This window comes from Hyperolius riggenbachi, chromosome 6, assembly GCF_040937935.1.
Source record: "Hyperolius riggenbachi isolate aHypRig1 chromosome 6, aHypRig1.pri, whole genome shotgun sequence".
NCBI classification, from domain to species: Eukaryota; Metazoa; Chordata; class Amphibia; order Anura; family Hyperoliidae; genus Hyperolius; species Hyperolius riggenbachi.
The window spans coordinates 284,886,064-284,911,882 of record NC_090651.1 but is presented as its reverse complement, the minus strand read 5'-3'; the positions used below and the strand labels follow the sequence as shown (position 1 = coordinate 284,911,882).

At 44.1% G+C, this 25,819-nt stretch overlaps 2 protein-coding genes across 5 annotated transcripts in view; one reads left to right on the top strand and one right to left on the bottom strand.

Annotated features, from left to right (window-relative positions):
• The window catches only part of MFRP (membrane frizzled-related protein), a 43,648-nt gene extending 42,943 nt beyond the window's left edge, over positions 1 to 705 (bottom strand). For 2 of the 3 annotated variants that reach the window (XM_068240964.1, XM_068240965.1), the window contains exon 1: positions 617 to 704. The gene's annotated coding sequence lies outside the window, so the exon portion shown is untranslated. Of the gene's footprint in view, positions 1 to 616 lie in introns of all 3 variants that reach the window. The other variant, XM_068240966.1, reaches the window with a different exon arrangement.
• Positions 164 to 21,826, top strand: DRC12 (dynein regulatory complex subunit 12 homolog). Of its 2 annotated transcripts, XM_068240968.1 has the most exons (8): positions 164 to 243; positions 664 to 743; positions 10,747 to 10,812; positions 13,023 to 13,085; positions 15,486 to 15,605; positions 17,447 to 17,539; positions 18,279 to 18,409; positions 21,567 to 21,826. In XM_068240968.1, the coding sequence occupies exons 3-8, from the start codon at positions 10,749 to 10,751 to the stop codon at positions 21,693 to 21,695; spliced, it is 600 nt and encodes a 199-aa protein (XP_068097069.1). In that variant the 5' UTR covers positions 164 to 243; positions 664 to 743; positions 10,747 to 10,748; the 3' UTR covers positions 21,696 to 21,826. The 2 variants fall into 2 exon arrangements, with proteins under 2 accessions (XP_068097069.1, XP_068097068.1); XM_068240967.1 differs by lacking the exons at positions 164 to 243; positions 664 to 743 and adding an exon at positions 4,217 to 4,312.
• Positions 21,827 to 25,819: the final 3,993 nt, after the last annotated feature.

Here is a 25,819-nt window from a genome sequence, read left to right as displayed (position 1 = left end):
ACTGAGAAGGATGTGGAATTTTTCCTTTTAAAATAATACCAGTTGCCTGACTCTCCTGCTGATCCTGTGTCTCTAATACTTTTAGCCACAGCCCCTGAACAAGCATGCAGATCAGGTGCTGTGACTGAAGTCAGACTGGATTAGCTGCATGCTTGTTTCAGGCCACTACTGCAGCAAAAGAGTTCTGTAGGACTTCCAGGCAACTGGTATTGATTAAAAAGGAAACATCCATATCCCTAACAGGTGAGCATTTTGGTTCTACATTGCAATTCTTTACTTTTTCTAAGTGCGCTATGCAGCTCAAGTTACTTGAAATAAAGAAGTTAATTATAACAGTGACAAAATTCAATTTTCAAGCACACAAAAAGGCATCCAGATTACACTATTGCAAATCTATCTATCTATCTATCTATCTATCTATCTATCTATCTATCTATCTATCTATCTATCTATCTATCTATCTATCTGTCTGTCTGTCTGTCTGTCTGTCTGTCTGTCTGTCTGTCTGTCTGTCTGTCTGTCTGTCTGTCTGTCTGTCTGTCCATCCATCTGTCTATCCATTCACACTCACACACAAGTCATTTAGCAAAGTCAACATGCTGAAAACAAAATGTACCTGCTTGGAATGCAAGTGTTTTCTGTCCCTTTTGTTTCACTTTGTAGGCTAAAAGGCTTTATGCAGAGTGCCAAAGAAGGGAGGGAGGCCTGTGAAAAAATGTGCCAGACTGCTTAATCCGAGTCATGTGAGTAACCCTCCCCATAATGCCAAAGATTCCACTTTTCGCCAGTTCAGCTCAGCAGTATAAACATCATATTAACTTTTTGTTTTTACAGCAGACTATTATTATTTTATATTTTATGCAAATGATTTAAACATCTTAGCATTGGTTTACTTTATTATAACACTAAGAAATACTACTGGAGCTATGCTTTACTTCTCCCTCTGTGAGGCTGAAAAAAATTAATAAAAATGATAGTAAGAATTTATAATTTATAACCAGCTGAAGAGAGGGGAGTATATTTGCATATTGATTTTTGGTACTATTCCGTTAGCAAGGCGCAACCACTAGGCGGCGCTAAGTAATGTAAAATGTTATCCCGCTCGGCCTGCAAAATCCCAGCGGCGTTAATTACTATTCCCCCTCCAGGCCGCCATGGATAGTAGGGAAAGATGTGACTCTGCTGTCAGCGATCGCTGGCGAGGGAGATTACATTTTACATTACTTAGCTCAGTTGCATCGGGCTAACAGAGTTTTATCGCCACCTAGTGGTTGCGCCCGGCTAACGGAAAAGAACCTGATTTTTTATGAGCTGAGATTTCTTAAAGGGAACCTGAGGTGAGAGTGATATGGAGGCTGCCAAATTTATTTCCTTTTGATCAAATCCAGTTGCCTGGCAGTCCTGCTGAACCTGCGTCTCTAATAAATTTAAGCAATAAACCCTGAACAAACATGCAGCAAATCAGGTACTCTTACTCAGGATCTACTGGATTAGCATTATGCTTGTTCCAGGGTTTTGACTCAGACACTACTTATGCCAGAAGATCAACAGGACTGCCAGGCAACTGGCATTGTGTACACAAGGAAATAAATATGGCAGTCTCCATATGCCTATCACTTTGGTTTCCCTTTAAGCAGAACTCCCAACTAAAACATGTGTGATGGGAGTGTCAGGGCTGTTTGGGATACTTACAAACACACTCATCTGTGCTACATCTACTACTATGTCTGCCCATGTCTGTCCCATCTCCACCTCTGTAAACTGCCCACCAACTTTCATATCTTACCCACTTCAGCTGTGTCCTCCATCACTCTCCACGCTCCCTTACACTGCACTACCTTTGTTACTGTACTGGTGTCCTAACCACCTCTACTGACTGCTTACACTTCCACACTCAATTTATTGCTTTACTTTGGGTCCTGTATGGTCTTAACCAGACCCTGAAAGGATAGAGGGGCTTAAAATGTCAGACTTTGTCCAACACTTTGATCCCCATAGGGGGATGCAGCACCCCTACAGCAAATGTTATGTGCCCACATATCATTTATATTACATGGCGCAGAAGCGGAGGATGGGGCCAGCGGCGGTCAGTGATATGAATGGGCTGACACTGTGCCAGATTTTATCCAGCAACAGTGCCATCTAGCGGCAGTGAGTTATCCTATGGACTATGTCTGACATTGGACCTATGGAGGAAAGAGCCAATGTCAGACATAGTCCCAAATAGAATTGGAAAAGGGTTAAAGATTCACCCTGCATTAAGCCTAGTACACAGATCACATTTTTATTGGCCAATTGGTCAGATTGGTCAATCAAAATTGGATGTGTGTAAGCACCTTTAATTACTTAACCACTTAAGGACCGCCTAACGCCGATAGGCGGCAGCGGGTTTAAGTGGTTATTACATGGAAACGGCTGCTCGATCGAGCGGCCTTTCCATGCCAATTCACGGAGGGTGTCTCCGTGAACAGTGTGCGAGCCACCGATCGCGGCTTGCACGCATAATGTAAACACGCGGGGAAGAAATCCCCGCTGTTTACATCATACGGCACTGTTGCGCAGCAGTGCCGTAAGGCAGATCGGCGATCCCCGGCCTCTGATTGGCCGGGGATCGCCGGCATATGATAGGCTGAAGCCTATCCTACAATGCGCAGGACGGATATCCGTCCCGCGCCGCTCTGATAGAGGAGGGGAGGGAGGTAAGGAGAGAGAGTGCAGAAAACGCTGCGCAGGGGGAAGACCCCCCCGCTAATCACAACTAGCCGGCGGCGACCAGACCCCCCCCGGCAGGACATCCCCCTAGTGGGGAAAAAAGGGGGGAAGTCTGGTCGCCCTGGCTCTAATACATTTTGTTTCCATGTTGGGGAAACCTGTACTGCTAGAGATATCACAGCTGCTACTGCTAATGCCCATAAAGAAGATGCTAATGTCCGGCTGCTATGGCCACTGACCAGGAACCAGCATGCAGCCAATGAGAAGAACCCCTGCACTGCGTATTTCCTGTGAGTGAGAAACTCAGAGTGTTAATGGAAAACTCCCAGCTCATAGAAAATACCTCACACATTTTTTTTAACATTAAAACTTTTAATAAATAGAGTTTGCAGACACTTGTACAGTCTAGCATCACTGCAGTATGTTGGCGGTGGGGCGGTTGGGATTGGTCAATGTTCCCTCCTGTAAAGTTCCTCTAAATACATAAAAAATAAACTGACAACTACGAAACAAGGATTTTTTCAAAGGGAGTCATGTACAATCACAGTCTCCATACTCTACAGCAGGGGTCTCAAACTCAATTTACCTGGGGGCCGCAGGAGACAAAGTCAGGATGAGGCTGGGCCGCATAAATGATTTCACAAAAAAAGTCCTCAAATGTCATTATAACAGTTTTAATTATTTCTTCTGAACATGAAGTGTCCTACCTTATAGTTCGCTTCAGTGCTCCCATTACAAGTAATCCGCCGTGTCCCCGCCGCAAAACGAGGCCTGCAGAGCCCCCAAATCGCCCGGGGGACAATGCGCCGGCATTTCCTGGAAGGGGCAGAGCTTTCAGCTTCAGCTCTGCCCCTCCTGGCGTCAATTGACGTCCTCTGCCCGGCCCTCTCACTCTTCCTTCACAGAGAGGGGCGGGGAGAGGCGGCGATCCGTGCGGCAAATGACATCAGGAGGGGCAGAGCTACAGCTGAAAGCTCTGCCCCTCAGCGCAGTCGTGGATGTTTGCCCGGGGGATTTGGGGGCTCTGCAGCCCTTGTTTAGCGGCGGGGATGTGACGGATTACTTGGGAGCACTGAAGCGAACTATAAGATAAAATAGTTCGCTTCCGTGTCTTTTTTGCTTTTGCCGGCGCGGGCCACAAAATATTGTACCGAGGGCCGCAAATGGCCCGCGGGCCGCGAGTTTGAGACCCCTGCTCTACAGATTTCCTTTAGCACACACAGTATAATGTAAACATCATCATAATCATTATGTACAGCAATACAAGGATTTGATACAGTTTTATCAAAGAAAATAGCAACACAAATCTCCAAAGTGGGATTGCATCTGGAGAGCAGGAAAAACTGACGTCAATAAGCTGTCGTTTCAGTATGTGTGCAGTTCTGTCATTACACGTAGGGTTTTTGTCCTGCCTCTGCTCACAGGTTTGTGTTTGGCTTCTAGTTTCCATAGCAGGATCCTAGCAACTAATCACCAAAGCTGCAGGGACTACACACTGGTCATTTGCTGATAAGTAGGATCTCTGCTTATAGGCTAAACTTATCATTGTACTCTCTAGCTCACTCCTGTCACTTCTTCCTCTGCTAAAACTGCTCTAGTGGTAAGTCTCTCCTGTTACTGTTTTGAAACCAGAGCTTCCAGCTGTCCCCCTTTTGGAGGGACCCCCTCTTTCTTCCTCACTTGCTCCACTTTCAGGACTCATGTACAGATTTAAGTTATATTTTTTTCCTTTTGATGTTGCATGTATATAAGCTGTCTGTACCACCAGCCTGCAAACTAACAGGTTATAAGCCCGACGAAAGCTGCAAGGCCGAAAGCTTGCTTATTTTTATTCATTTTTAGTTAGCCAATAAATGGTATCATCCTGATTTAAAACTTCTTAGATTTAAGTAAATACATGCATTTTTTTTCTACTGAAAATTTACTTTCTATCCTTTAAATTGATATATTTCTTATTTTCAAATGTTAATATTAAAGTAGACCTGAGGCGACATGTGACATGATGAGATAAACATGTGTATGTATAGTACTAAACATATTAATAACCAGGGTGTTTTACTTGTTTTATTTTGCTGCCTGAAAGAGTTAATTTTTAAGGATGGAAGTGACAGCTTCTGCCTTGTCAGGAATATAGTAAACATCACTGATAAGCAAATTACAGTCATAAAAGTTGTCCTGGCAGAATACATTTTTCTACATATTTCTGAGAGCAGAGGGAGAGAGAAAAGGGTCAATATAGTTCATGTATTTTCATTTAGAGATACTTAATAGACGTCAACTGAGCAGTGACAACAAAACATTCAATCTACTTTCTAAATGTTTAAATGTAAAATAAAATCCTGGGATGTCTTAAAAAAGTCATTTTTAGGAGTAGGAGGATAAATATAATTGTTTATCTCATCAGTTTATTTTTACCTCGGGTTCAAGGAAAATAAACAAGGAAAGAAAGGACCAGTGTGGTGTGAATTATAAAACAACATATTTTTCTTATGACATCTTTATAGTATGCTTGGCTAGGGGTGTGTCGGGGCGTGGTTAGAGGTGTGACAGGGGTGTGGCTTAAGGGTCCTTTCTGATCTCAAAAGGTTGGGAGGTATGATGGTACCATCTATCAGGGCCTGAGCCAGTACATACAGTTGTATCTGCTTCTGTCTGCTCTTCAGCATCTGTAACATTGATGTGTAACTGAAAAGCGGACACAACTGCGTTAGTGGGCTCAGGTCCTTAGTGTAAGCTGTATATTTTGCTGTGATATATTTATTATACCCATAGACATATTTCCTCCAATTTACCAACTAATGCTTTTATATAATTCAAGCATAGGTTTTCCAAACTGTCATTCATAATTTGCCAGACTAATAGCTTTTATTAAAAGTTTCCACTTCTGCGGTTACGGTCCGATTCCCGGCCCAAGAATTCGGACGTGATTTAGCAGCCTATTGAAGACAACACAGAGCATCCAAATTCGTGGGCGAGGAAAAATCTGACGACATGCAGCATAATCTCGCGTCACTTGTGCATAGCGCAGCTAGATTCGGCTGTGAGACGCTTAACAGCTGTGTCGGCATCGTGTCTTGCAGGACGCATGCTGAGCGCAATTAAAACGTAGCCTAAAACAGACACATGCTGGGAGGAGAGGAGGAGCTCCACTGATTCACTACCTGAGAAGGGACAATCTACTTGCTATAGCAGCTGAGGAGGTACCCCACCTCCTCAGCTGCTATAGCAAGTAGTTTGTTGGAGCATGCAGATTTATGACTGCCACAACTAGTTAATTATCTATCATGGAATGTTCCTCTTCACTATTGCAATATATTGTTGGAACAACTCACTGTGCTTTATGCTATAGATGCTAGCTGTGTAATGTTGGTTACCTTAATATTATTTACCTGTTAAAAAAAAGTCCACTGCAGCCTTAAAGGGATATTTAATCCAGGATTAAAAAAATATTTTATACTTAACTTCTACCAGCCCCCTGCAGCTGTCCTGCACAGGACACTATTGCAGACGGGAACATGAAGAAGGATACAAGTGGCCAAGACTGTCGGCGAAAACTAAACTATCTGGTGTTGGGGGACCGGAGCCTTCTTGAGTGACTGCAAGGGCACGGAACAGCTGCAGGGGGTTGGTAGAAGCCCCATGTAAGTGAAAATGATTTTTTGATCCTGGCTTAAGTATCCCTTTAAAGGGAATATAGTCGAGCTGCATAAAAAAAAAGGGTATCTACTTACCCGAGGCTTCCTCCAGCCCCTAGCAGCCACTATGTTCCTCGCCCGCAGCCCCACCCTCAGCTGCTGACTCCCAGTCCCCAATGGTGCAGAGGCTCGCCAGGTCGTTCTCTACTGCACCTGCGTAAGCACCGCTGTCAATCACTCTCACGTGGTGTGGAGTGTACTGCGTAGGCGTACTGTACTTTACTGTGTACTGTGGAAGTCTCCACTTTTTAAATTAAAGGAATACTATCGATTCACATATTTTTTTCAATTGACACAGGAATTGTTTGGGAAGTGCTGCTAAGTACTGGTGTATACATTTTAGTAGCAACTTCTTTGTTTACTGTTAGCAAAATACATTCAAACTTTACTGATGCCAAAACTGAGCTGACTGAGCCATGAGGAGAGGGGAAATTCCCCTCACACTTGATCAGTTAACTCTGTGTGTAGCTCTGTGTGTGACAGAGAGAGACAGGACACAGGAGCTGCAGCTGTTGGGAGCTCTGTTTCTGACTGAAGTGTCTGAAGAGAGCAGAGAGAGGAAATGTAACTAATTGTCACAGCTTTTTCATACTGTTTTTGCTTTCAGAGTTTGATATGTTTGATATTTGCTTTCTGTAGTCTGATATGCAACTCTGGCTGTGTGTTGAAGCAGACACCCCTTCTGCAATTGATTTGTCCCAATATAGCTAAATCCTACCCTAAATAAATTACAGCTTTTGCATCTGATATTTAACATGAAAAGTAGGAAAATATTTACACAGCTACTTAGACATTATTTGCACACTGTCATTTTAGAACACTTGGGTATCGATAGTATTCCTTTAATGTGGCTGGTCTGAGGACCAGTACAGCTTTCAAGCTTCATGATTTTCCTATGCAGAGTTGTTTTCATCTACTGTTTTTGTAGTGTAGATACTCCCCTCCCAGACTGCGCTAAGCCCTATCTTCTCCCCATAAAAAAAATTCCAACCTGCCTCCTAATCCTAACCCCCACCTTGATGAAAACACCATCCTAACGCTTAATCGGAAATTCCTCTTAATGTAAATCACTACTTGCTAACCAAGCTTAACTCCCTCACAGAAATAGAGCTTTTTGTTCAGCCAGTTGTATCCATATCCAGTTTCAAAAGCATTGGAAACTTGAAATGATAGAATTGGACAATCCACCTTCTGTTAGGAATTTCTGTTTAGGTATGTAAAAGTATTTGGTGCCTTGACACCTTAAAAAGAAAGCACAAAGACAATGGGAGCCTAAATAGCGTAATATGTTATTAAAGAGGGAAATAATGTGTTATGACAAGAGGTTACTTACAAAGATGTTTTTTGGGGGGCAACCGACCACTTGAAGCAGGTGGAGATGCATGACCTGACTCCACACGGGGTGTCTGACCTGGACTCGATGCGGTTGCTCTCTTGGTAAAAAGTCAGTGGCCTTTACAAGGGGTACCACTCCAACAAGGGGCTCGCGTGATATATACAGTGGCTTGCAAAAGTATTCGGCCCCCTTGAAGTTTTCCACATTTTGTCATATTACTGCCATAAACATTAATCAATTTTATTGGAATTCCACGGGAAAGACCAATAACCAATACAAAGTGGTGTACACGTGAGAAGTGGAACGAAAATCATACATGATTCCAAACATTTTTTACAAATCAATAACTGAAAATTGGGGTGTGCGTAATTATTCAGCCCCCTTTGGTCTGAGTGCAGTCAGTTGCCCATAGACATTGCCTGATGAGTGCTAAAGACTAAATAAAGTGCACCTGTGTGTAATCTAATGTCAGTACAAATACAGCTGCTCTGTGACGGCCTCAGATGTTGTCTAAGATAATATTAGGAGCAACAACACCATGAAGTCCAAAGAACACACCAGACAGGTCAGGGATAAAGTTATTGAGAAATTTAAAGCAGGCTTAGGCTACAAAAAGATTTCCAAAGCCTTGAACATCCCACGGAGCACTGTTCAAGCGATCATTCAGAAATGGAAGGAGTATGGCACAACTGTAAACCTACGATCGCGGACTTTTGTGCACGCAATTTGCTGCATTGAATCAAGCCTTATGTGTGGCGGAAGACTAACACTGCACATCACTCTGAACACACCATCCCCACTGTCAAATATGGTGGTGGCAGCATCATGCTCTGGGGGTGCTTCTCTTCAGCAGGGACAGGGAAGCTGGTCAGAGTTGATGGGAAGATGGATGGAGCCAAATACTGGGCAATCTTGGAAGAAAATCTCTCAGAGTCTGCAAAAGACTTGAGACTAGAGTTGGGCCGAACCTCCGATTTTAGGTTCGCGAACCGGGTTCGCGAACTTCCGCGGAAGGTTCGGTTCGCGTTAAAGTTCGCGAACCGCAATAGACTTCAATGGGGATGCGAACTTTGAAAAAAAAAAATAATTATGCTGGCCACAAAAGTGATGGAAAAGATGTTTCAAGGGGTCTAACACCTGGAGGGGGGCATGGCGGAGTGGGATACACGCCAAAAGTCCCCGGGAAAAATCTGGATTTGACGAAAAGCAGCGTTTTAAGGGCAGAAATCACATTGAATGCTAAATGACAGGCCTAAAGTGCTTTAAAACATCTTGCATGTGTATACATCAATCAGGTAGTGTAATTAAGGTACTGCTTCACACTGACACACCAAACTCCACTGAACAGAACAGGTATGCAGTGGCGGGTTCACTAAACAGGTATACAGTGGCGGGTCCACTGAACAGAACAGGTATGCAGTGGCGGGTTCACTGAACAGGTATGCAGTGGCAGGATCACTGAACAGGTATGCAGTGGTGGTGGGTGGGTTCACAGAACAAGTATGCAGTGGCAGGATCACTGAACAGGTATGCAGTGGTGGGTGGGTTCACAGAACAGGTATGCAGTGGCAGCAGGATCACTGAACAGGTATGCAGTGGTGGGTGGGTTCACAGAACAGGTATGCAGTGGTGGGTTCACAGAACAGGTATGCAGTGGCAGGATCACTGAACAGGTATGCAGTGGTGGTGGGTGGGTTCACAGAACAATTATGCAGTGGCAGGATCACTGAACAGGTATGCAGTGGTGGGTGGGTTCACAGAACAGGTATGCAGTGGCAGCAGGATCACTGAACAGGTATGCAGTGGTGGGTGGGTTCACAGAACAGGTATGCAGTGGCAGGATCACTGAACAGGTATGCAGTGGTGGTGGGTGGGTTCACAGAACAGGTATGCAGTGGCAGGATCACTGAACAGGTATGCAGTGGTGGTGGGTGGGTTCACAGAACAAGTATGCAGTGGCAGGATCACTGAACAGGTATGCAGTGGTGGGTGGGTTCACAGAACAGGTATGCAGTGGCAGCAGGATCACTGAACAGGTATGCAGTGGTGGGTGGGTTCACAGAACAGGTATGCAGTGGCAGGATCACTGAACAGGTATGCAGTGGTGGTGGGTGGGTTCACAGAACAGGTATGCAGTGGCAGGATCACTGAACAGGTATGCAGTGGCAGGATCACAGTACAGGTATGCAGTGGGCTGAGGGCTCACTGAACAGAACAGGTATGCAGCCAGGAAGAAGTTAAGCCTAACTAATCTTTCCCTATATGAGAGACTGCAGCAGCTCGCCCTACTCTCACAAATGCAGGCACACGAGTGGCTGTAATGGCCGCCGCTGCCTGCCTTATATAAGGGGGGTGGGGCTCCAGGGGCTAGTGTAGCCTAATTGGCTACACTGGGCCTGCTGACTGTGATGTAGAGGGTCAAAGTTGACCCTCAGGTGCATTATGGGGCGAACCGAACTTCTTCCGCAAAACGTTCGCGTGCGGTACCCGCACGCGAACCACCTAAGTTCGCGCGAACCACGTTCGCCGGCGAACCGTTCGGCCCAACTCTACTTGAGACTGGGGCAGAGGTTCACCTTCCAGCAGGACAATGACCCTAAACATAAATCCAGGGCAACAATGGAATGGTTTAAAACAAAACATATTCATGTGTTAGAATGGCCCAGTCAATGTCCAGATCTAAATTCAATCAAGAATCTGTGGCAAGATCTGAAAACTGCTGTTCACAAACGCTGTCCATCTAATCTGACTGAGCTGGAGCTGTTTTGCAAAGAAGAATGGGCAAGGATTTCAGTCTCTAGATGTGCAAAGCTGGTAGAGACATACTTAGAGACACAGACAGCTGGCAGTTTAATTGACCTGAGGATAGGAAGTGGGCTCAGACCCTACGAAATGGGATGCCTGTGCTGTTTAGCTACTTCTGTTGTGCTGTTTAGCTACTGCAGTTTCACACCTTAAAAAGCTGGGAGGTCGACAACTAATTGTGTTGTTTTTCTCTTATAGAAATGCCACCTAAGTTAAAGGGGAAATCAAAGAAAAAGAAAATGAAAAAGTCGAAAGGTGCACCAGGTACTATGCAACCAATGTTGTAAATATAGAACATCTGTGTTTTCGAATTTACTAGCAATCTCTGCGTTCTTAGCATGTGCATTCTGAATGATCAGGCACAGTCTGTAGATAGAGATATCTTTCTGGTTGTATATGACTTCGAGTTGCCGCCATATTTACATACACACAAAGTTCATGATATCAGTTTTGTAATTGTAGGCCACACATTTCACATTTATGTCGTGCCACTTGTGCCAAATTATGTTTCATCAAGTTTATAGCAAAAAGGATTTAAAACAATCACTTGTGTTAGGCCCCGTTCACACTTGCGGTTTTGTCAAAACCGCACCGGATGTCCGGACCGCACCGTATCCGGACCGGACCTGATCCGTACGGTTCCTATCCGGATCCGGTCCGGATCCGGTCCGTTTGCATCCGGTTTCCGTGCGGTGTGAACACGGTTGCGGTCCGGATCCGGTTTCTTAAGGAGATAACAACCTGTTATTACCTGGGGTCTGGGAGGTCAGCAGAAGGGTCTGGGGTCATTGTTGGAGACAGGTGGACGTGTGGAGACCATCCGTGGATACAGAGACTGCAGTTGGGACCATGGATCCAGGCATTTTTTACTCGTATACCTGGGAATTCTCTGTTGTTCGCCTCCTCGTTATCAGACTAATCAGACATGTTGCTGCCTAGAGCTCCAGCATAAAATCGCTGCTGCCCCACCTGAACGCTGGGCCCATGTGGTCCCCATCCAAAATGCATAGGAAGTGGGGTAGAACGTCCGGTTTTTGTAGCCAGTGTGTTGTGCGCTCTCCGGTTCTCATTGGTTTCCATTGGCCGGATGGTGCAGTCCGGCTCCGCCCCGGATACGGCTGCCGGAGGAGCCGGACCAAAAAATAGCGCATGTTGGAACGGACGCCGGAGTCCGGATCCGGTCCGGATCCGGTCCGGCTCCGGTCCGGCAGAACGGACGCATGTGAACGGACGCATAGGCTTTCATTGCTATTGCCGTGCGTCCGTTCCGTCCGTTCTGCAAGCGGTCCGGCTCCGGCACGGCGATTCCGGACGGCCACCGCTAATGTGAACCGGGCCTTACTCATCTTATATGAATACAGTGTTTCACAACATTATTATAGCATGAACCCCTTTTTTTTTTTGCACAGGACAGAAGGAAACATAGAGACATGCACCCTGTATGTACTGTATTTAGAGAGTTTAGCCTGTTTAAGTCCCCCTCATTTTTGTCTAATCACAGGATGTAATCTGATCTCTCCCCTGTGTCACATGACTGCCACGGCAGAGATGGCAGATAAGACCATTTGAAAGCACAGGATGTTAACAATATGTCTGCTTCCATGAATCAGGAAGTAGAAACAGTGAAGATTTATTTTAGGATTTGTATTAGCTGTAACAAAGAAATGTTTTTTGTTTAACCACCTTGGCGGTAGTCCCGAACTAGGATCGGGGCGTAAAACTGCAGCTCAGATCGGTAATCCCAACCTGTGCTCGGGTAACCACCGGAGGCTGTGTGCAGAGCAATGTGCGCAGCAGGTGTTTCTGCATACCTACCGGCCGGGGATCCCAACATCGACCACCATTCTTCTTCTGCTCCTCCTAGGCTTTGCTTCCTCCTGGTGAGATCGCCGGCTGTCATCATGACGACCGCCGCAATCTCACTTTAGAGTTGCAGCGCCACCTGGAGGATGGAGGAAAAACTGCAGCGCTGGAGCCAGGGAGGTGAGTGTTTGTGGAACTGCTGCAGATCTCCCTGGCAGCATAATTTTTTCCAGGTTTTAGGGTCTCAAAAGGGTGCAAAAAAATTACCGCTTTTAGATCCTAAAATCCGGAAAGAATCATAATGCCAAGGGGTTAAAGGTTATTATGCTGTTGTGTATCTTTTAAGGCAAAGAGGACGTTCTGAGTTCAGGTCCGCTTTAAAGACGGTATTTACCAAATCCCCTCTGTTGTAGATAATATCTCATGTCCTGTTTAATGCTTTGTTCCATGATTGTGCATGAATGCCTTTCAAACCTTGATGGTTTTAATTGACTTAATATACTAGTACTTTTCAGGTTTATTTATGATTTATATTTCTTTTGTATCTGAAAACTTGCTCTAGTTGTGATAAGTCCACGTACCTCGTGATGCAGAACAGAAGTGCCTCCTGGGGTAGGAGTACGACACGCCGAGCACCCAGGTATTAATATGCCATTATGTCCTTTTGTTAGGCGCAGAGGAAGAGAAATACAGAAAAGCCATCCTAGAGGTCGATATTTTACAGGATCATCTGGGTGAGTCGTTCACACTTAGGGCTTGATTCACAAAGCCGTGATAACTCATATCACGGCCGCGCTAGCATTTTGCACGAGAATGTTCGCGCTAGCGATTTGCGCGACGAAAACCATTACGCACGTTATAGAGCACACAAAACGCTAGCGTGACTGTGATATGAGTTGTCACAGCTTTTTGCATCAAGCCCATAATGTATTATTGTGGAAAAGCAAAGTTCACCTTAGTGCTGTTATTTGTTAGTTCCTATTAGATTGTGTTACTCCAGGCACTTGACTTAGCGGTTCTATGCAGGGGTGTAACTATCATGTATGGGGCCCTCCTACAAAAAAAGATTGCATGGAGCACCCTGCGTCCATAGTCCCCACTCCCCCTCCCGGGGACCAGGCAGGCAGACGATAAACAAACAAACTCACCATCCCCTTCCACCATGCTGAGTAGCACAGGGAGCGTTATATTTATCTGCTTCCAGCACCGCGGATCTCCATGTATCACAGCAGCACTCTCTGCTGCCATTCGCCAAGCCCCCGATCACATGGCTCACATCGGTCATGTGATAGGGAGGCGGTGAATGACAGCAGAGAGAGCGTGCTGTGATGCATGGAGGAGATCCACGGCAGTGGAAAAGGTAGTGAATGTAATATTTCCTGCTTCCAGTGCTGCGGGTCTCCTCCATTCACCACTCTCTCTGCTGCCATTTACTGCCTCCCTATCACATGACCAATGCGAGTCATGTGATCGGGACCTCTACAAAGGGCAGCAGAGAGTGCTGCTGCTGGCATACACGGAGATTCGCGGCCCTGGGAGCAGGTGAATATAACGTTGTCCTACTACACTTCAGGCAGATGGGAGGAGGAGGGGCACTCAAAGCCCCGGGCCCCCCTGCAGTTGCGGGGCTTGCAGGGGCTATTGTTACGCCTGTGCTTGTATGTAAAGGTTTACGTAGCAGCTAAATGTTAATCATAGTGAAAGCATGCATTGCGTGGCATAACAACCACTATAGTAACAATGACATTTTGCTTGCTCAGACCTGGCCAGGATTATATCTTAATATGCCCTTGTTAATAACATTAAAGCTTCTGTTTACAATGTTTAAGCAATTAAGGTGTGTTCTAGCGGCAGTCATAGAATATATCCAGAAATTAACCTTTTGTCAAAATAACAAAAGCTGCTGTGGGTAACACCTATTAGTAACTGTAGATAGAAGTGTTTTGCTAGAAATACACAGTCAGCTGACCAGCAAGGCTGGATTTATACCTTTTCTGCCCCCTAGGTCAAATCTTTGGGGCTCCTTTTCCTGGTGCAGCGACCAACCTCTCTTTCATGTATTGTCCCCTTGGGGAGTAGCTCTTCTTTTCCATGTCTTACTCCCTATTTGAGTACTCCTTTTTTTCCATTCATCTCCCCCCCTGTTCCATATGCTGCAACTCTTCTTCCATGTCCAGGCCAGCTACCACCCTAGGCCTGGGCCTTTGTAGCCTTTCCATAAAACCAGCCCTACAGAACCAGCCAGGTAGCCACCACAACAAATGTTTCTAATATGTGGAGAAAATTTCCAGTAGGCACGCTGTATTCAGGTTAGGATCCTGCCTATGATGTCTGCAAACATGAACAGGTATAATGCTTAATGAACATGTCCTTCATCACCAACATGGACATCAGCATCAAGGAATAATATCTACCTACTCACTAGTGCTGTGCCAGACATTCAGGCCTTCCTTTATACAGTCCTTGCTTACATAACGCCTGATCCAAAGAGTGCTGAAAAATTATTTTAACAACTTAGGGCCTGTACACACTCTGCACTTGCGCTCGCAAAGCCTTTATGAAAATAGAAAAATCGCATTGCACCAGTGTGTACAGGTCTTCACGATGTTTATTATTTTTTAAAAGACCTAGGATTAAAAAGCACATGCAATTTTAAAAGCAGCAGTGTGTACAGGCCCTTAAGGACCACGGTCTTAAACCCCCCTAGTGACCAGGATATTTTTACATAATGGGCCACTGCGGCTTTAAGGGCTCGCTGCAGGGCCGTACAACTCAGCACACAAGTGATCCTCCCCCATTTTCTGCCCACCATCAGAGCTTTCTAGTGGTGGGCTCTGATCGCTGCTGGGGTGTTTGTTTTTTTGTAAATATTTGTCTTTTTTTTATATAAAAATTATGTTTTTTTTTAATCTACCGGATTCCTTGCTTTCGCGTGAGAAGGTCTTTAAATGGTTAAACAAAAGATGAAAAATTATCTACTAGGAAAAATAGTGAATTGGATCGGGCCCATAGTCAGTTTATTGTTGGTGTTAAATTTCAACAGCTCTAGTAAAAACATGTTAGTGGGTTTTTTTCTCTAATAAAAAAAGATTTTTTTTGTGTGTGTTTCTAAATTTCACCAAATCTCTCCCCAGCGTTGCGGAGGCAAGTGATGCGCCAGGCACTAGAGCACAAAGATGAAATGCGTGGAAAGGTTCTGGAGCTACAAGAAGACCTACAGGAAGAGAGAGATGAGAAACAAGCCATATATAGCGGTACATACTAGTCTAAGATATAAGGAAAGCTTGGGGAGGTACCAAGTATAATAAATCTGCATATAGAAAAAACACTCCGCAACTTTTGGATAATAAATTTCAATAGAGCTGTAAGCTTCATTCCTGTTTTACTTCTGCACGGAATGCTTATGTCTATTGTAGTAAAAGAATAATGTATGGTAACGCATGTAAACGAACATTTTTGATTTTTTACAATAACTACAGGTATGTCTGTAAGTTACGACTTGATAGTATACTCCAAAAGCATATCTGTATGTGAAATAAGGGTTTACTACCATATACATTATATCATCCACATCATATAAAATCTAACTTAAAGAGAACCCCTGACCAAGAATTGGACTTTATCCCAATCATTAGCTGATACCCCCTTTTATATGAGAAATCTATTCCTTTTCACAAACAGACCATCAGAGGGCGCTGTGTGACTGATATTGTGGTAAAACCCCTCCCACAAGACTCTGAGGACCGTGGTACTCCTGGCAGTTTCCTGTCTGAACCTTGTTGCATTGTGGGAAATAGCTGTGTACAGCTGTTTCCAACTGCCAAAAAAGCATGCAGCAGCTACATCACCTGCCAACAGTAAAAATGTCACCATATAATAAATGTCAGAATGTAAATCAGGGATTTAAAAGATTGTACAATGGGCAAACACTGACTAAATCATTTATACATAATTATTGTAAAAATTAAGCACTTTCTTTATTACATTATTTTCACTGGAGTTCCTCTTTAAGGTGCCCATACATCAGATGATATGTGAGCAGATCAACCAAAAGATAGATCTCTCTCTGATCGTATTTGATCGAAGAGAGATCTGTTTGCTAGCCCATACGCCGCAGGCCGATTCTTGGTTGATTTCAGCCTGAAATCTCTTGGGAATTGGCCTTGTGACGACACCTCCGTCGCTGTCCCCACAGGTGCCCCGTGCAGTATACTTTACCTGTCTGTCTGCCACTGGCTCTGGCCTCCATCCACATACACACGCCCCCGTATACCCCGGCAAGCAGATGGGGCGTGGGTATGTGGACAAAGGACAGAGAGCAGAGCCAGCGGCAGACACCGGCAGGTAAAGGATACTGCAAAGAGCACCGGGAGGGCACATTTTTTACTATGGGGGACAGCGCTAGAGGTTTTTGTGCGTTCATCCCGATATGGAACGCCATTAACGCCGCACACCCGATTGAGCATGTCAGCCCTACATCTTGCAGCCTGACCGATCTATATATGCAACCAATATCGGACTGAAATTGGTTGCATTGTCGTTTGGGCATGCTCTTGATTCTCGCCTGACGTATGGCCACCTTTAGTTTTTCTTGCACACACCATAATCACAATGTTAGCATTCCCTGTGGAGCGATAAACCCCTAACTTATATACTGGTCTTCTGTCAGAGTATCTCTATATCTCTATATTTCATTTTTGATTTTCTATAGATACATTTAGATTTATATTTTATTATTTTTACAGTTCTGACATTTTGCACAGCACTTTATAGAGTACATCGATCAATGGTGGAGCTCACAAATCCTGGTTGACGCTGTAGTAATGCTGGTCTGTAGATTAGGAGGAGTTCTGTGCATAAAACCAGGAGAATGAAGGTGGCCATACATCATACAATACATACCCAGGTAAATCAGTACTTTCCCAGCTGAAGATCCATCAGGGAATATCGATAGTGTAGCTCTCCAACCTTAGTAAATCAGGCTCTGCGTTTCCACGGAGACAGGCTGTATTTCCGCACTGGGCCTTGGTTATGTTGTGCCAGTTTACATACAAATAATACTTAGTGGGCATTTATATATTTTTATGTATCTCAGAAATGACACGTCAGCACCAAAGCTTGGAACAGCAGACCTCAGCGCACATACAGGCCTTGGAAAAAGAGGTGGCCAAATTAAAGACAGAGCTATGTAAGTAATTCTGTTTTCCAGTGCTGCAAAAATGGCTTTTCAATTTAAGGTTATTAGCAATTAAAATACATTTCCAGTTTCCAGCTATGTATTTCCACAATTGACTAAGCCCAAATTGCATTTGTTTTCTAGCCCTGAATCTGTACTGTGTGTTGCACTAGTTTTCTGTACAGAAAGCCCAGGTACTTTCCCCTTCCTGCAGGGATAATTAGCTGCATAGATCAGGAACTACCAGGCCAGCATTGTCACCCAAGGGATCGGGTCCCAATCCCATCAGTCAAAGGTGTGTACGCACCTTAAGGCAGAGTTTCAGTGAAGATTGGACTAAGATTAGACTTGGGTGAAGGGTTAGGATAGGGTTAGATATATGGGCAGAGGAGGTCCAAGGTTATTAGAGAGCAATGGAGGAAATTATATCAGGATTGGCTTCAGTCAGAGGCAATAAAGATGGAAAATGCCAGGAACAGTTTTCTCTTTTACTATATAAAATTCACTGAAATAAAAATCTGAACAGTACTGTACAATACATATATTATGTAAGTAGAACAAGTATTTGCCTACTTCTATTTATATTTTTTTTTCCTGGGATAGTATGGCTGTCTCTCCTGCTTTAATACAGCATGCAGGGTGGAGAACTTCAAAGCTTGGAGCTTATCTTTACAAACTTAATTAGGCAAACATTTGCTCTCACTGGGATAATGACAAAGCATTTATGAATACTGCCTCTTACAATAAACAGCCAAGACTCAGGAAGCATTTCATGTGCTGAAGGAGGAATCTGAGCAAACCATACAAGAGAGAGATGAGGAAATCACAAAGCTAAAGGGGGAACTGGAGAACATGGAGACAGAATATGGGACTATTCTGCATGTAAGTAATGTGATCTATGTTATTATTACTATGATAAGCTTTTACTAACATTAAACGCATTAAACATATTACTTTTTTGTCATAATCTATTCTCGCCTCCACTAGTGATAAGCCAACATGTCAATGTTCAGTTACTTTGATAGTTCCAAACTGGTCAAATTGTCTGGATTTCAACAAAATCCAGAACGAAATACCACTGGGAAATATGGTAATTTGATAGGCTGCCCTAAAGTACCCCTGACCTGTTTCCCCTCCCCCTATATACTTTTAATACTGTTCTATTATTGGTGCTGTGACTGTCACAGAACCATCCTCCCCCCTCCAGTGTCCCCTGTAGTCCCGTTCTGCTCAGTCATAATCTTCGAGTGAGCAGAACGTTGAATGTGGGCGGGGAGGAAGTGGCAGTTCTTCCCATCCTCTGCCGTCCATAGCTCCACCCCCTCCACTCGCCACTATAGTTCCACATATGATTCACTACACACAGCACGCAGGAGAGCTGTGTTGTGTGCGGGCTTGTGGTAATTGAGGTCAGATATCCTTTGTACATGCGCAGAAGACCCAGACTGGACCTGACTGAGCCAATTACCAGGGTTTTGCAAGTGGTGTTGTACAGGCCATTTTTTTCACAAAGTATTTTAGCCCCAGAAGAATCTGAAAAGCAGAAAAAGGCCACAAATGTCACCATTAACAAAAGAGGGGTATTCAAAAGTGGGTGTTATGTACGGTAAGTTACTGACTTATGTAATTTTGCTGAATTTTTCCCAAGTTTGATCATAATTTTCAAAATTACATTTTTTGAATAAAGGATTGAGTTTGTACCTAACTATCTTTTATGTGACATTGGTCCAAGCTATAGGACAAATCAAAATGTATTCTACAACTCGTTATGATTAAAATGAGGTCACACATACATTATTTGATACTTCTATATATGCACAGCAATCCATTATTCTCAAGGTGCACATATGGCTTTTTTGCAATTTATTCAGATGGGGCTGGTTAGTAAATATGGACGCAGGAGTCCCTCGATTAAATAACGGCACTGGGACTGCCCACTATAGAAACTGCGGGTGCCATTGTGCTTGCTATTTTTATATTTACAGTCGCTTTATTTACAGCCGAGGCTTCTATAGTGGGCAGTCCCATCGCCCACTATTTTATTGGGCAACTTTGGTGTCCAAATTTTACTGTTATAACTGATATTAGTGTCGCTTTATGTGAGCGCCTAAGATGGCACTCATATTTATCGTGACCACTCACAGAAACTCCTATCACTTCTGAACACAGATCTTTGGGGACCATCGGGAGTGCACTCAGGCGCAGCACCTGGTTCAGTGCACGGACGTGACTTTCACGTCTTTGCGGCTATTGCAGCCATGGACATGAGTCACGTCTGTATGGCTGAAGCAGTTACTAGATGTTAAGCCTCATCTACACATAATTTTTTGTCCGATTCGATTCATTGATTCGATTCAATCCAACATGTCTGATCGGAATTCGATTCAGTTTGCCATTGCAAAACAATGGCAAATTGAATCGAAACAAATTGAATCCCGATCGGACATGTCGGATTGAATCGAATCAATGAATCAAATTGAATTGGACAAAAAATTGTATGGTGTAGATGGGGCTTTAGATTTGATACAAACAAAGGCTATGTCACAGTGGGCATTGTGTCCCTGTAACAGCAGATACAACGCAATGGAAAATTTGTACCACACATTATCCGACCATTGCGTCTCATACAGTGAAGCATACAGTCAATGAAATGTATGTGTCACTGTTATTGTGTGGTGCGTTTTGTGGTAATGCACTGTATGCAGTGCGTTGGGATGCAACACACATTTAGACTGCACCACAACGGCCGCACTGTGAGGGCCTGAGCCCACTAACACAGTTGTGTCCGCTTTTCAGTTATACATCAAAGTTACAGATGCTGGAAAGCGCATACAACTGGGTTAGTGAGCTCAGGCCATGAATGTAACCCAAGACTGGGTTCACAGGGGTCAGCTGCATAATGCATGCATTATAGTGAGTGTGAACTGCAATAGAGGCTGGCCATGGACTTGCCTGCATGCAGCGAAATAGAATAATGCGATCCGTTACAACGCAGTACTGTGAACAGCCCCATAGATTTGCATGGGCAGTAAGTGGATATGCAGAATTATTCTGCAACGCAACTGATCTAGGCCTTCATCTTATAAGAATGTATTGAAAAGTAAGGCCTTTTCAATCGATTTTTAATCATTTTACTGACATTTTCAGCAACTACATTTATTTGGTCAATTGTCAAGCTGCTGACAGACCGCCACAAAGTAAACAAGTCACAGATGCTGCAGATCACTACAAATACCTTGAGTGCATGAAGGTGATCACTGTTTAATTTTGTGACAGGAGTAAAAAACTGTCATACTAAAGGTCTCAATAAGGGCCCATTCACACTAAAAGCGCTTTTCTGAGCATTTTACGATTGATTAGCGCTCTTTAAAATCACTCCCATTCACTTTTAATAAAATCACGTAAAAAAATAAATAAAAAATAAATAGCCACAATTTTCATGTTTCATCTTTCAAAATTTTTTTTAATAACTTTATAGAGATCTAATTTCATATTCAGGCCCCTTTTACACTTGCAGGTGAAACCTGCGTTGTGTTACCTTATTTCACCCGCAAAAAGCAATGGAAGTCCATGGAGACTTTCACAATTCTTGCGGTCCGTTGTGGTGTGCCATAAGTATTCAATCCGACACAAGAGCTGCAGCTCAGAGTGGTAATCCCTTGTTTTTAGGGTCTAAAAGCTTGTGAAAAAAATTGTACAGCTTTTAGACCCTAAATCTGGAAATAATCATAACACTAGAGAGGCTAACGCACAAAGCTTAGTGTAATGCAAGTCTATGGGTGATGAAGTAAACTATGAAGCATGGTGCATCGCGGCAGGCATGCACAGACTGATGAGAATCCCAGTGACGTACTTTCTGCCCAGCAGGGAGTAGATCACTGAGCAGGGGGCGGGGGCGGTGCTATGCATAAAAAAAAAAAAAAAAGACTTGGGAAGCATGCTGAACAGGTGAGTTAGTGAATGTGCATGTGAAGTAAAGGATCATGTGAGAATTATTTTTTTTTTACTTTTTTGTCCAATTGTGTTTTTTATTTTCCAGTCGTCCCTGGATCTGCTATTGTCAAAGCTCAGCATGTTTGACCAGAAATGCACAAGCGAATCTCTTTTGATCCATCAGCAGTACAAACATATGCTGCAAGACTGTGGATTAAATATCCTGGATATCTGAGCCATGGGAGTTATTTACTACATACCACAGTGAAGAAACTGAACAATGAAATTGCTGCTAATTTTGTATTAATATGCTTTTATATGTAAATAAAGCTCACTAACATTTAGGGGTAGAGTTGTCCATAGAAAGGACAGTTGTATCAAATGTAACAAGGATATTATCCATATCCCTACTATTTTTTATGTACAGCGTGCCTAGCTATAATAATGCAGTGCTATGCAGAAAATGTTAGATCTGCTACCAGGGCTCATCCCTCATGACCACTTTTTCACTCATTCCACTAAGACCGCTATATTTAATAGAAACATGAACGGAGGAGGAGCATCATTTCATGATTCCATTTAAAGAGAACCCAAGGCGGAATTTTTAAATCTTGATAGGACCCAGAGGCATGTCATGTGCACATTGACATGCCCCTGTGTCCTATCGCCGCTGCCAGTCCCCCCTGCACTCTGCTGTCCCTCCTTAAACGACTTATGAGGCGAAATTACGGAAAAAAAAGTTCCACGCCGATCCGCCGGGACCATCAGGGCCGGCTTCCGACCCCACGGCCCGGGCTCTCCTGCCTCTCCTAAAATGGCCGCTTGCTCTGGCCGCGGCGTCCGCATAGCCGCGAGTGCGGCTGCGCAGCTCTAGGGCCAACCCCCCCCCCCGATCCACGCTACGTAGCGTGGATAGGGGGGGGTTGGCCCTAGAGCTGCGCACTCGCGGCTATGCGGACTGGGCAGCCGTGGCCATTTTAGGAGAGGCAGGAGAGCCCGACCCAGGCCGTGGAGTCGGGAGCCGGCCCGGGGGGCTAATGAGCGGGGGACCCGGTGGATCCGCGCGGACGGCGTCCTCCGTGCCTTAAAAGATGATGCAGATGATTAACTTTTTTTCGTAATTTCGCCTCGTAAGTCCTTTAAAATGTTGCCAGGCTAGCGACAATCTGCTTGTTGCTAGCTATTCTGTTTACCTGAGGCTTGTCAATTAGCCTCCTCCGCATTGCAGCCTCCATTACAGTCTCCCCCCACCGCCCCCGCCTCTGCTAGCTTCCTCCAATCGGAAGCCAAGCCGCACCCCAAGAAGTACGGCAGCGGCGATAGAAGGCCACAGAGGCATGTTGTGCACATGACATGCCTCTGAGTCCTATTAAGATTTAAAAATTCTGCCTTGAAAAAAAGGACACCTGAAAGGAGAGGCGGATATAGATGCTGCCATATCTATGTCCTTTTACACAATACCAATTGCCTGGCAGCCCTGCTAATCTCTTTGTCCGCAGTAGTATCTAAATCATACGCCTTAAACAAGCATGCAGCAAATCCAGTCATGCATCTGATCTGCATACTTGTTCAGGGTCTGTGGCTAAAAGTATTAGAGGCAGATGATCAGCAGGACAGTCAGGCAATTTGCATTGTTTCAGTGGTAATAAATATGGCACCATCCATCCATACCCCTCTTAATTCAGGTGTCCTTTAAAAATGCCTGTCTGGCCATAATAAATAATGTATTTATAATTCATTGTCCCAAAACAAGCGTATAGATTAGGTCCTCAAATGCCGCTAGCTGCATTGCTGCCATAGGTGTCTGTCCCAGACGGACACTTCTGAACACCACTTCTCCTACCCATGTTAGTCATAAGATCCCCCATATCAGAATGAACCACTGTATTTTTAATGGTGGGCACTCATTTCTGCAATATTAGTGGGAGGCCCCTAAACTCCTCACTCTGTGGAAACAAACCTTATAAATGCCTCCGTATTTGTTTTGGGCACTATTACCAATTATAAAAGTTGGATGCCTCAGAATTTGTGTTTCTTTTCTTGCTATGCTTGATTCTTCTCCTCATTCAGTCAGCATGCCAGAGGAGATATATTGATGATGTATTTTGTGTGTGGCTGGGGCCGCATTCAGCTTTCATTGATTTTGTCAATATACTAGAAAGATAATATTCCATTATTAAACTGATCGTACATAGTAACTATACAGAAAAAGTGAAAAAAAAAAAAAAAAAGAGGGAGGGAGTGCTCGGGTCAAAGAAAGCGTGGTTAACCCCGAAATGCGTAGTGACGTCAGACGGCAACGTGCAACATGCGCCCAGCTCCCGCCGGTTAGACATCCCTCCTGTTTCTCCCATCATACTGCCAGCCCTGGCTAGGCTTCAGGCAGCGAGAGAGGACCTACTGGCAGCTGCTTGAGACAACATTAGAATTATAAGTGCAATTTTAATTGCGTTATTTTTGATAAAATGAATGCACTATTGGAGCACTCCCTCCCTCTTGTCTTTTTCTGTATAGTTACTGGCGCCACCCAGCAGTGAGAGCTGCTTCAAAAGCATAGGACATTCATTAAAGGGCCATAGTAGACAATAGCTCAGTGCAAGTTTATTTACTTTATCTCGTACATAACTGCAATATAGTCACAGTCCTTGACACTGTGGTGGCTAAGGAGGGTGACAACTTTTTTTATTTTTTGATTAAACAAATTACAGTTCTATTTCATAATATGCAAGTTTCTCTCTAGGTCCAGGTATGTTAAAGTATGCCAGGCGGCCAGTATACCAGGGTGGTTAGAATTGTAATACATCAGGAGCAACTAATATTAGGACAGCACAAATGAAAGACAAATTCCAGGAATGCGGTTGCTTCTCTAGAATCTCAGACTGAAGAATAGGGCCTAGTCACACACGGCCTGCTTCTGAACCAGTACTGATGAAGGGGTCGCATAGGACCACGCTATGCATGGAGCATTTCACTCCTCCACTATTTAACACTGAGGGCTTGTTTCCACTGTTGCGACGCGATTTCGGCCGCATTCCGACGCTTGTAAAAACTCATGCGGATGAGTTTCCGCATGCGTTTTTACCCGCGAAATTAACCATGACACTGCCAGGGCTAAATAAAATTGAAAAAGATGCGAAATCGCACGCGAAATCGCGGGTAAAAACGCATGTAACAAACGCATGCGTTTTTACTATTAAATACATTAGCGGCGATTCGCACGGATTCCCGACGCAGGCGAAATCGTTGGCTCTTTTGTGCGTTTTTTTCACGCTGAAAAAACGCACCTCAACAACGCTACAGTGGAAACAGGCCCATCCACTTGCATTACATGTGCGGATCTGCATGCGTTGGACGCATGCAGATTCGCGATAGTGGGAACGAGCCCTAAGGCTTGGTTAACACTGGAGGCAAAAATGCACTGATTTATGGATCAAAGCTCAGTGGAGGAACAGACACTCAAAACAACAGATGTCATGGATCGTATAATATTGTATAGCAAAGGAATAGAGGAATCATTTACATTTGTATGCTTTAATGGATGTTGTATAGTTCAATTAGCACAACGCAAAGTCTCGACCTGCAAGATTTTCCCAGGTAAGCAGATGTATTTCCCATAGAAGTCTAATGTGGAAACGCATCTGCAGACAGACCTGAACTGACCACCAGTTCTGTTCACAGTTTGCTCCGGCTGGCAGTTTGTATTCCAGCTCCAGTGTAGCCAGAGCCTAGAAGTTAGTTTCCACTTTGGACTTTCTCGATATGCTTATGTACAACAGCACAGCTTCATGTTTCCTTTCTCTGCTTTATTAAGCCATGCAGTTTTTATCTTCTTGTACAGCTGTACACACTGTGATTTATAGCATTAGTGTGTAGGAGCATATTGACCACTAGCACTTTTTATGGGAAGCATCAGAATTGCTTCTCATAGATTTAAACAAGTAGATGGTGTGTGGCAATGGCAAATTACTAAATTCTTTAACTCTTATATATATGAAAAAAAAAATCACTGTCATGCTGTTGCTGCAATTATTATTAGATACAGAGACACTCAGGTCCCAATTCCATCTTTGCAAAATTCATTTGGTCCATGTTTAAGCTGCATAAAAATTGCATACAGATTGTGCCTTAGTGTTTAGGATTAGTGTTTCTTGTGCCTGTTGAGTGCCACCTTGTGGCTGCAGCTCAGGCGCTTTGAGTCGTCGGCCAGGAGTAAAGCTATTATGATCTTATTTTTCTTTTCATTTGAACATTCACCAGTACTGGTCTCGAGCCACAGGAGTCATGTAGGAATGCATTTGTACTTGTGTTGCCGGCTTTCCTGATTGTACAGTGTGCTGAACTTCTTATCCCCACTATTTG

Excerpts from the sequence above, each read along its gene's own strand:
- DRC12 (XM_068240968.1), top strand. The coding sequence starts at position 10,749 with ATGCCACCTAAGTTAAAGGGGAAATCAAAGAAAAAGAAAATGAAAAAG. Across the intron at positions 15,606-17,446 it reads GAAACAAGCCATATATAGCG|AAATGACACGTCAGCACCAA; the intron begins GTACATACTAGT and ends TATGTATCTCAG. Across the intron at positions 17,540-18,278 it reads CAAATTAAAGACAGAGCTAT|CCAAGACTCAGGAAGCATTT; the intron begins GTAAGTAATTCT and ends TACAATAAACAG.